Source organism: Lygodium microphyllum, chromosome 15 (assembly GCF_053477565.2).
Source record: "Lygodium microphyllum isolate KBCC chromosome 15, Lygodium_microphyllum_v1.1.10, whole genome shotgun sequence".
Taxonomy (NCBI): Eukaryota; Viridiplantae; Streptophyta; class Polypodiopsida; order Schizaeales; family Lygodiaceae; genus Lygodium; species Lygodium microphyllum.
Window position 1 is genome coordinate 2,344,250 of NC_141149.1, and position 12,335 is coordinate 2,356,584.

At 40.3% G+C, this 12,335-nt stretch overlaps 1 protein-coding gene across 1 annotated transcript; it reads right to left on the minus strand.

The window, feature by feature from the left end:
* Positions 1-7,042: 7,042 nt before the first annotated feature.
* Positions 7,043-8,020, minus strand: LOC148024203 (17.4 kDa class I heat shock protein-like). The gene is made up of 2 exons (XM_087693671.1): positions 7,675-8,020; positions 7,043-7,505 (listed from the first exon to the last, which is right to left on the minus strand). Exons 1-2 carry the CDS (start codon positions 7,952-7,954, stop codon positions 7,180-7,182), a joined length of 606 nt encoding a protein of 201 aa, XP_087549797.1. The 5' UTR covers positions 7,955-8,020; the 3' UTR covers positions 7,043-7,179.
* Between the last annotated feature and the right edge of the window lie 4,315 nt (positions 8,021-12,335).

A 12,335-nucleotide genomic window follows, 5' to 3' on the forward strand; every position in this document is an offset into this window, starting at 1 on the left:
AAGGAAATGAGTACCTTTGTCACTTACCAGCTCGAGGGGATTGCCAAAATGGGTGATAATATTCTCATACATGAAGAGAGCTACGTTGTTACCATAGTATCGCTTCAGAGCTTTAGCTTCACATCACTTTGTGACATAATCCGTACATACTAAGATGTATCTGTTTTGCTTCCATCTAGTGGGTGGATCAATGGGACCCACAAAATCAATCCCCCACTTCTCGAACGACTTTAGGGGAAGAATAGGTTACAATGGCATGGCACTTGTTTTGGTAGGTTTCCCCATTCACTGACAAGCATCATATCTCTTGCAGTAGTCATGTGCATCCTTGTGGAGGGTCAGCCCCACCAGTATCTCATGCCAACGGAGTCTTCCTGGCTGTTGCTTCTCTTGCGAAGTGTCCACCACATGGTTCGCCATGGCATGCCTTCAATACTATGCTGATTTCATCTCCTACAACACATCTTCACAATACTTTATCTTTGCCTCTCTTGTATAGTGCACTGCTTAGCAAAGTGTAGGGGGCTGATTCTAACAAAAGCTTCTTCTTCTCACGGCTTGAGATGCCAGGAGGATACTATTGAGTTGCCAGGAGGTTGGCTATGTCTGCATACTAGGGAGTAACTGTTTCAACTAGAAACAAGGAAGCATCAGAAAGGTCTGGATCATCCTGTTTCTCTTCTACAGTTTGAGGGATCCATGATAGATGATCGGCTAGGACATGGGAACGACTGGGCTTAGTGACCACTTCAAAATCGAACTCCTGGAACAAGAGAAACCATCTCATCAGTCGTCCTTTGACATCTTCTATGTTCATCAGGAAGGACAGGGCTTCATGATCCACATAGAACTTGAAATGCGTTGACAGTAGATAATGTCGAAACTTCTCTAGTGCAAACACCATTGCCAAGCACTCAAGCTCTATCACTATGTAGTTCTGCTCGCGGTTAGTTACTTTCCGAAAGCACATATGTGTGTATTTATTTAGCCAAGATGGCAACCATACGAATAGTGATCGCATTGGTTGTTGCTAAAGGCTAGAATTTGCACCAGATGGACGTGAAAAAAGCTTTCCTCAATCATGACTTGGAAGAGGATGTTTATATGGATCAACCTGAAGGGTATGTACACCCTGATTTTCAACATTATATATGCAAACTGAAAAAAGCATTGTATGGGTTGAAGTAGGCTCCGAGAGCCTAGCATGCAAGGATCACTAGTTACTTGCAGAGTTTGGGATTTATTGTTGGCACAGTTGATCACAGTCTATTTACGAAAAAGATAGACAAAGGCTTGGTAGTGCTGGTCATCTATGTTGATGATTTGATAATCACAGGTGATGATGACTTGGGGATAAAGCATGTTATGCAAATGCTGAAATCTGAATTTGATATGAAATACTTAGGTGAACTAAAGTATTTCTTGGGTATTGAGGTGATCAAAGCTGAAAATGGTTTATGACTGATGCAAAAACACTATGCCATGGAAATGCTGAAGAAATATGGCATGGTTGAATGTAAACCACTGGATACACCTCTGGATCAGAATGTCAAGTTGAACATTAGCACTGGAGCTGAATTTGATGATGTGACTATGTAGAGGCAGATGGTTGGTAGTCTGATCTACTTGACTATCACTAGGTCGGCAGACTTGAGTTATGTAGTTGGACTCATAAGTCAATTCATGCAAAGCCCAGAAAGCCACATTTGGATGCTGTTAGACGGATTATGTGGTATGTAAAGTCCACTATAGATCATGGGCTGCTCTATGAGAAGGATAAGGCCATGAAACTCATTGGTTACATAGATGCAGATTGGGCAGGATGCTCATATGATCATAGATCTACAAGTGGTTATGCCTTTGTATTTGGAAGTGGAATGATTAACTGGAGCAGCAAGAAGAAACCAACGGTTGCATTGTCTAGCACTGAGGCATAGTATAAGGGTGTTGCATTGGCAGCATGTGAGATTGCATGGACGCTCAAGCTTATGGCTGATTTGGACATACAAGTGGATGCTCCAATGACGTTGTTATACAAAAATATCAATAGTGTACTCCTGGCAACAAATCCAGTGTATCATGCTAGGACTAAACACATTGAGGTACACTACAATTTTATCATAGAGATGGTTCTTGCAGGGAAAGTAGACCTTATGAATGTGAAGACAGATGAGCAAGTTGCAGATATCTTTACCAAGTCTTTGGGTAAAGATAAGTTCAGTGTTTTTTGACAACTACTTGGTGTATAGAGGCTATCTTGAGCTTGAGGGGGAGTGTTGAGACTTCAAGCTGGTGTGTGTGGACTGATAGAGTCTTAGCTGTGTCCACCTGTATCAGCAAGTGTGGGACATTAAATAAGTTGGTGGATTAATGCTATGTGTGAATGGTCCTACACACCTTAGAGTATTGTAATCACTTTAGTTATATGGGTAATTGAATATGAAGAAAATGAGTGGAGAGTATATGGCTCCTCTCAATGGCTCCAATCCTTCTATCTCTATCTCTCTCCCTCTCTCTTCTAACACTACTTACCCAATTACAAAGGCTATTACTCACTTTGAGGCTTATCCAAGGCACACAAGACAAAGATGGGGGTTAATGTCAGCCAATACAATTGATTCAATATTAGTTATGATACATTAGCAAGAAAAGGGGAATATTAAATTTCAGTAGATGCATGCATTCAAGAGGGATTGAACTAATGAAGCCCATGCAATCTTTAATCTCTCCAATAAAGGGATTAAGTTCAGCAAGTGGATAAATATGAGAGATTAAGATTAGATTGGCATACCTCTTCAGTTCTTGGAGAAGATGGTTGAAGCATAGCCCATCATGATGCCCATTTGCTCCATCAAGCAAGCCCGGTTGATTGAAGCACTCCATGGATGAAGGCTTCAACATTAGAAGGCTTCCAATGATGATGAGGCCTCTCGTACTTGTTCCCGAGCTTGAACTTCAAGGAAGGAAAGCTTCAAATGAAGCTTTCATGGCTACCCACAAAACTCCCATGCATGCTGAGCTCCATGTCTTCAATCCAGGTAGGAAAAGGCAAAAGGGGCTGAAGGATCTCCTCAAGGTTGGGCTTCCAGATGTTGTGGGCTGAACTGAGGGTCGGAGTTGAGCTTCAATGGTTGTTCATAGCAGGGTCCAACAACAAACTAAACCTTGCTAGGGTGGGAGTTCAAATGCTAAGCAAGGAGGCCCAAACTTGGTCAAGAGGAGCAGGGGGGCTATCAATGCCATGGGGGAGGCATGGGAGGGTTGAGTTTGAGCTGGGAGAGGATAGGTAGAGCAAGGAAAAATATTGCAAAATGCATCGTAATTTGTGGGCTATTCCCCTGGGCTCTCTTCCTGGTTGTGACCCTCCACAAGGGTATTGCCCTTGGTCAAGGGCAAGTGGGGAAGATTCTTGGGGCTTCAGTTTGGGCACTTCCATGGTCGCTCTAGGGGGAAAGAAGGGTTCTTCTCTGTTGTGTGGCTATGATAGTTTGTTTGAGAGGAGAGAGAAAGGGACTGAAGAAAAAAGTAGATGAGGTTTTTTTCCTCCTCTAACCCTTGAGACTCTAAACTTGGCCTGGAACCCTTACAATTCGCATGAAAAAGAGTGATGACCTGCTAGTTTAGCCATTTTACCTCTAGATATGTTTGAATATCCAGCCATAGCTCATGCTTCCTCCAAAAAGCTGAGGTTAATTGTAGTCCTTCTTATTGTATCTATACCTATAAGCTGAGTAACTAGGGTTTTTGGGATTTCAAAAGGAAGAAAGAGGAAAGAGGAAAAGGACCAAAGCCTTAAGCTCTGATACCACTTGTAATGAATGACACTGAGAGGAGAAGAGCTGAAGAGAGAGAAAGAGAACAAGAAGAAGAGAAAAGAAGACTAGAAGAGGGAAGAGAAAGACAAAAAAGAGGAGAGAAGGAAGGAGGAAGCCATGAAAGCTAAAGATGAAGGTGAAGAGTATGTTCTTGATAATAATTGGTTGCCCTAATCTAGGACTCTTACACCTATATACCTCGATCAGTGTGATTGAGTGTCTAACCCCTAGTTTTTATGTATCCCACTTGTTACAGATTGAGCCTCCTTATCTTGTGCTATCTCCCCTTTCACTATGCATCTAAATCAATTCCTTTCAAAACAAATCGTGTTAGAGTCACGAGAAACCTAGGACATAAATGCTTAGATACTTCAAAACTCTTGACCATGGCATCACATATAAATCCAAAACTTCTTTGGTTGAAAATTGTAACTCAAATTGGTCAAGAGATACTAATTCCGATCATCAAAATTTAGAAAAAATTATATTGATTCAAGAATTTTCTCTTAGAGTAGTAAGAATTAACCAACAATGGTAGTTTCTTCAACCAAAGTAGATTAAAGGCAACTTGTTTTGCTACACATGAAGCTTTATAATTGAGGAGAACCCTAAGAGAAAGGCAATGGTGGGTTGTAAGGTAGAAGCTATGGAGCATAAGAGGGTTAAGAGAGAAGAAGACGAGAGTTATATGGGTACAAAATGCATGCTACCCTTATAACACTATATTAGAGAATTTGAAAATTTCCATGCACTTTGGGAACCCCCAATACCTTTATTATTTGACCATATGGGAAAATCTTGTTGTCTTACTTAAAGGTGGAGTCTACCCTAAATACTATATAAACTACCTTTCCAAATCCCACTTTCAAATATGGATCAAGATTTAGCCACGTGGTCAAATATTTATCACTTATTGAAAATTGAGACTTTAAAAATTCCCAAATTCTCTAATATGATGTTTTATTCTTTCTTGTTTTTACTTATATATTACTGTATAGTGTGTACATATACAAGGAGTACTTGCTTGGCTATAGACTAGTGGCCTTAATCCCAAAAAATCCTAGACACATGGAAATGCAAGATGAAGAGCCAATTCTACTAGAATGTGATAATCAAAGTGTAAAATATTACACGGCGCAGCGAACAGAATCTGAGAAAGAGATAGAGAGTACACAATAAATAAGAGGAGAATCAGTAAATTCTTTAACTCCAAACAACTGATACAAAGATGGCTCTGTCCACCCGTGCGCTTCCACTGTGTGAAGCTTAGATGGCGATCTAGACAGAAGGTAGGTGAAGAGCTTAAGGCTAGCTGGAACAACAACTCTGACTGGGTGAAAGATGAGTGAGAGATGGCTGCGAAGGGGTTTTGCTTTTATAGCCCGCGAAGGTCGTTAGGTTAGCCTGCTGAGACCTACCATATGAGCCTCCACTAGGGGCCCCTTTTAACTCCCTTACACCGCAACTCGATGCAATGCACCTCGAGTTGCTGCCAGCTTAACCACTCCGTCTAACCCAAAGATTAGACCCACAACAGTCACCTTTTTGCCATCCGGTCACATAGACCTCATCCAATCACAAAGATTAGACCTCATCAGTTGCATTTTCAATTGTGCCAAAATGTGACAACCAAAGTTGCATTCCTATTTTCAAAAATCCAATATTTTATACATATGCCAATCATATATAAATTCAATAGTACTATGTGAATCAAGGATAAGATACTAGAGTTGGTCTACAATCCAAAAAAGAAGAATGAAGCAAATATTCTCACTAAAGCTCATATAAAGGATTTGCTTCAAGTTCATCTTTAAAGATTATATGTTGGGCCCAAGACATAGTTCACCTATGGATGGTTGGACATTGAGGAGGATGTTGGATATGTTCAATACCCCACCCTTGACAGGTTCCACCAATGATCTATGGTGCCCAAAGCTATAGTGCCCCCATTTTGAGAAGGTATGTGTGAGCCCAATATTCTTTGGTTGGGTCCTGACTTGCATATTAGATTATGTCTATTCAACCACATAGTAGAGAGGTGACTATTATGGGTCTAACCTTTTAGATTAAATAGAGTAGTTAAGTTTATAGCAACTCAAGGCACACAATATGAAGTTGCAAGATGTAAAAGCTATCAAGGTTCTCTATTTTTTGTCATAGGGGGTCTAACGGATCTCATAGGAAGGGCTCAAGGTGGCACCCTTGATCTAAGGGTAAAGACAATATTCTTTTGAATGTTCCTTGGTCAACTAGAAAGTTTACTGGGTATGGCAACTAGGCCAACCCAACCGTCTTTGTGGGGCTGTAAAAGGGAGACCTTTTGAGAGCAATCATTATATATCTTTTGTGTAATCAAAGTTCTTCCAACTAGCCTTAAACTCTTTACCAAAAATTTATCCAAATCATCAATATCTACGTTTCACGATGGAAGCATACATGCGGACAAAGCCATCCATCTATTTGGAATTAAAGGAATTTTTGTGTTCTTTTTTGATTTGTTGTATACTCTTTAGTCCTTACTCCAATTTTGTGGGCTACACCATGCAATCTTTACATAAAATGCTCTTTAAAGGAATCCCATTAAATTTTTGAAAACTATAGTATAACAATTGGGTAAATATGAACGTGTCAAGGAATCTATAATACCATAACATGTATCATTTTTGCTAAAAGAGGAAATAGTGATCCCAAACACTATGAAAGAGCTTCTCGTCCTCTTCATGTAGTAAAAGCCACCTTGCGACCTCTCCATGATGCTTAATTATCTCTACTAGTTAATCAAATATAGTTCTAACACAAAGTTGATGCCTAGCTTTATTTGATTTTAAACTTGCACTAAGCTTTCCTTTACCTCCCTTTTTTTACTTGTATTTGTACTTGGACTACGTTTGTTCTTCTTACATGGCCTTTTGCTATCCATTTGTAATTCCTTTCTCTATGATGTGTTCCTCCCACATTATTTCTACATTGTTTACTATTTTTTGAAGTCTTTTAACTTTTGAGGAGTGCTATTGCCCAAAAACTTTACAAACAATTAATAATGGAATCAAGACCCCTCAAAGTCCTTATAAAAAAACCCCTAGAAACCGATATAGCCCCATCAAATATCCCCAGAGAAAGCTAATATACTCTTATCATTTCTATGGCGGCAAGAGGTCGATGGAGAAAGCAAGATACGTTGAGAAGGGTTTATTCAAACTTTTATACTTTGCTCTCAAAAGGGACTATGTAGTAGACATCAATCACTGAGTCGGCACCTCGATTATTTGCAAGACATACAGATCAGGCAGCGGGGCCACTACTAGCTGGGACTATATAGTAGACATCACTTAGTCGGCCCCTCGATTATTTGCAGACATACAGATTAGGCAGCGGGGGCACTACTAGGCGCTGGGTTCGCTTCCTCGATCTGGATGTTCTTCACGTTGGCACTGTTATCAATGTTGTTGTCTGATGGCTTGGGTTTGAGCTTCGGGACGTGGACCGTGAGCACCCCGTTCTCGAAGGCGCCCCGGATGCCATCCACCTCGACTCCACGCGGCAGTCGGAAGGCCCTCAGGAACCTGCCCCTCGATCTCTCCACCGCATGCCACGTGTCCGTCTCCTTCACTTTCTCCTCCACGCGTTCGCCGCTGATCCTCAGAGTGGAACGGTCCACCAGCTCCACCTTCACGTCCTCCTTCCGCACGCCTGCATGATTAGTACAGCTCATTATGATGCTAAGGGTCTGCGCACGATTAAGAAACAGCTAAGGGCGCCTGTTTAATCCAATCGAGCGGCACACAGCTGGCTAGATCATGCGACGGATCACATGGAGATCTGATCTGATTATCAATATCTCGAGGAGAAGAATATTTACCGGGCAGAACTACGATGAACAAGTGCGCATCGTCAGTCTCCTTCCAGTCGAGCCGGGTATTGGCAATGGCAGTTGCATCTCTGGCAAAAGAGCTCAAAGCACTGCTGCTGCCGCTGCCGCCATCGCCATCGCCAATGTCCAGAAGCTGCCAGGCATTCAGGAACGGGCAGCCAGAGATCCAGAGAGCCATGAGTAGACTTGCAACAATAATTGAGCAATTAGCCGCTAACAAGCTGCCGCAGCTAGCTGCAGGTGACGATCGTGTATAACTAGCGAGCATTTAACACTAAAGTGTGTAATTTCAGACGAGCGGGAATCAGGCGTTAATTAGTTCAGCTACTGCAACACTCTCTGCGGACGATGCGTGAGTATATATAATAAATAGATCGCAGTAGTGGGGTTGTTATGATGAAAATTTATTCGAATTACTAGTGGGTTCCGGGTGCCTTCAGCTCATTCTAGACTTCTCTCCTTTTGTTCTTTTCCTCTCCATGTTATGTAATTCCTTCCACATGCCTAGGCTCTCATTACCATTCTAATATTTCCCTCCTTATTACGCAATTCCACATGGCTAAGCTCCCAATACCATTCTAATACATTTGCCCTTCTGATCAAGGACCTTGGCTCGAGTTAGATGCGCTTTCATCTTGCTCGAGTCGAGAGCTCCTCCAAACCTTCCTTTAGGTATGGTAAAGGGGCAAACAAAGTGATGCCCCAAAAAGGATATACACCCACGCCAATTGAGTGACAATTTTGTAAAAACAAGATGTGGTCCTTTTACTTAGCATTATGATATAATTATTGTTAAATTACAAATGAACTTAGTATGACTCAACCAATTGAGCTATGTAAAATTTTTTATATTTTAGATTTTATAAAACTTGAAAGCAATATATTCTTTACGTCACTCTATTGGCCCATCATTGTTACTCTTTTATGAACCCTTCGTTTATAACTAGGGTTACTTCATAAAAACATCAAAATGTCCCAATGTTTTTTCTTGAAGCTTCATATGATATAAATAGTTTGACTATTAAAAAACATTATGAAACTTACTTGGAAAAAAAAGTTAAATTAGAGGACCATTAGATGACACTCTATTGGCCCCTTTACTCGAAAACTTACAAAGCCACACTAATCTGTTCATCCAAAACATGAAAGACCCCAAGACATTGCATTGCTTGCAAGGTACCTTGTCTCCAATAGCCTTCAAGCCTAATTGGTCAACTCCTTTCAAATGCTAAATCAACCCGTGATCTTTTGTGCAAAATATGGCAAGGCTAGAGTCTCATGATGTAAGGTTGCATCTGAGACAAATCCAATCACCAAGACCTCTTTTAACTGAAAGACCCTAAAAAGCAAACCATGATTCCAATTAAGGATTCTAATGATAACAACAAAGAGCATCGTGCCTCAAAGCTAGCCTCATATTTTTTATTTTGATCCATGAATTTTAATATTCGTGATAAATGAATATGATACAAAAATTCAATAAGGATAATCTATCTATCTATCTATTATCACAAGCTGTTGCATGGAGATACCACGTTGTCACACGGAATACGTGCGGGAGTTCGGGAAAGTCACTCATTGAGGAGGAATGCTGTCGAAGCATTTGGGGTGATCGAAAGTCTACCATAGGGGTAAGAGATAATAGGGTGAAGGGAGATTCAGGGAGAGAAGTAGATGGAAAATAAGGGGTTTAAAGAAATAGAAGATGTAGAAGAATACTCATAGAGGTGAAGCCTGATGATTTATTTCTGTATCCTGAGAAGATAAATCTCTTGTACACAAAAAAATGTGCATAAAACAATAGCTTCCTCTCTACTACTCAGGCCACCAATCTGATGCTTCCGTTGGCTCTGAAAGGGAGATAAAATACTACCACACTTGGTCAGAATGCTCCCATATCACTCCTTCTTCTTCTCCCAATTCGAAGTGTTGTTGGTTGCCTGTAAACATGCGATCGCGCGTCGCGCGATTTTGCAATCCTTCCATTTACATAACATCCCCCAAAAATGGCTAAAAGGCACTTGCTTTGTTTTTTAAACATATCATCCTATTCTAGAAGTTGTCTACAACTTTTGGATATTTACAAGAAATAATATCCAAAATATCAAAAATATGCTAAACTTGTCCAAAAATCTAGTATTTTTGAACCATCCACACTATGGACACTAACACTAATGACTAATATGGTATTGGCTCTCTAGATCAATAAGAAAGTTGAATGACAATGCACTTTATATTTTTTCACATTGTGTGCGCACTAGCGGCACGACGTCCACCCCCTCTTAACCTGCACATCCTCTGGCATGTGCGAAAGTCTTATGGATCTGTAGTGTCAAACGAAGTATCCTCTGCCATGTCAATGTCTTCATCTTCTACCTCTTCTTCTTTCATATTATCATATTCATGCTGAGTATCCAACTCCTTCAATTCATATGTTGAAGACTGGCACTATGCTGATTTTCCAAGCTGCTGTCATAAACCAACACCTAGTCCCTTTCTCGTATAGGTCATGGTTGAAGTCTGTGTTGCTTGTCAAACCTCTTCTTTTTCTTGATCCTTGTAGTCTTTAGCTTTTTCATGGCTATCTCAATGTCTTCAAGCCTTCTTTCTAACTATCTAATGCGTAGGACTAGAAACTCTTCTCTATTCAAATCCTCTTCCCATGATAGAACACTCCAAGTAGCAATAGTCTCCTCAATAGGCATGATTGGCTATTGTCCATACATTATTTCAGCAAGCATACACCCTGTAACTGCACTATGAGTGGTCCTATCAGCCCCATAAAGCAAAGGGTAACATTCTTGGCCACTCTTTCATCTTGCCCTTGCATGACTTTGCTAATGCCTTAATGATAGGCTGATGACTTCTTTCACTTTTACCATTTGCTTCAGGATTGTAGGCTAAAGTTAAAGCTAGCTTGATACCCAGTTGTAAAAATAAGTCATGAGCCTCATGTGCATCCAATTCTCCTCTATCATCAACTACTTTACCAACACAACGATACTTGAAAAAAAGACTTCTTCCAATAAGACGTGCAATTGCTTGAGTAGTCTTTGTACTAAGAGCTCGACCTTCCACTTGATTTGTTAAATCTTCTCATGCAAGCACAAGATATCTCATATTCCATAAACTTGTAGGCATAGTAACCAAATCAACTACCCATTTGTAATGCATAGACAATGGATAAGTTGGTTGCAACCCATCCCTATGCTTTACCGTCGAATATATTTGATAGTCATTGCATGATTCCACGTAATGCTCCACATCTTGATACATGTTATACCACCAATACTTCTCTTTGATCTTGGCAAATGTGCCCCAAACTCCTCTCTATCCAGTCCATAAAGTTTCATGAAGCTCCCGCATCACCTGTTGTGAGAAGCCCTATCTCCCAATACATGTACTAGAGCTCCTCTCTTTTTCTTTGCATGCTTCCATAAATATCCATCTTTCAAGGAAAAACCTATAATATTTTATTTTAATCCTTTTGAATTCAGCTTCAAATCACTTAGCCTTTTTTGTCATGAGACTGAGATATTGGCCTATTTTTAGCCAATCATCCTCATACAACTCTTCCAAAAATTGTGTGCTCATTGAAGCATAACACTAATGATGCTTTTTATTTACTGCCCATCTCTTATTCATGGCTATAAGTTCTTTTCTTACTGTTGAAATCCCTATTACAACAGTTCTACCTGCAGTAACACGAGTTGCATACTCATTCCCTGTTGTCACAAAGTCATTTTTAGCACCACCTATCACATTGTCCTCTTCATCTTCCATTAGCTCCTCTTCATCCTCCAACCTTGCTCGAGAAAGCATGTCAGCCCCACAGGATTTTCTCTACCTGCAATATGCTGAAAATCATGGTTAAGTGACTTTATATATGCAATCCACCATAACATGGCAATATTAGGAGTTGAGCAATTGACTATCATGCCCAATTATAGAGGTAGAAAATCAGTCTCTACCACTACATGAGCTCCCGTAAAATACTCCCTATCACACTTAAGGGCTGTCACTATACCCCAAAGCTCTCTTTTGACTTGAGAATACCACTATTGTCATTCATTGAGGACCTTTTCTCTAATCGAATGGCATACCTATTCCCATCAAGAAGCAATGCCAATTGGGCTTGTATCCACGGTGAGAATAATAGGCTACCCATTCTCATAATTTGCTCTCTTTAGTGTTGGAGCTGAAATCAATAAGCTCTTTAACTTCTAAACTACCTTTGTATGTTGTTTATCCCACCAAAAATTCTCCCCTTTTCTCAAGAGCCAATATAAACTTTCAACCACATGAGCAAAATGTGGAATCCGTATCAAGTAAAAGACACATGCACCCAAAAATCTTCTCACCTCGAATACATTCAAACATGTCTCCCGCATCCTGCTTATGGCATCAATCTTTACTGTGGTGAGGACTTTCTCCCATATGGTCCACACATGTGCCCAACAACTAATACTTCCTCCACACATGTGCCCAACAACTAATACTTCCTCCACTCCAAAAAATGACTTTTCTTCTGATAGAGTCAAATGCACTTATTCAATATAGCTCAAAATCATGTCACAATTAGCAATATGATTAGCCACAAATCTTCTACATCGATGCTCATTCGACTCTTCATTCTTATCATAGATATC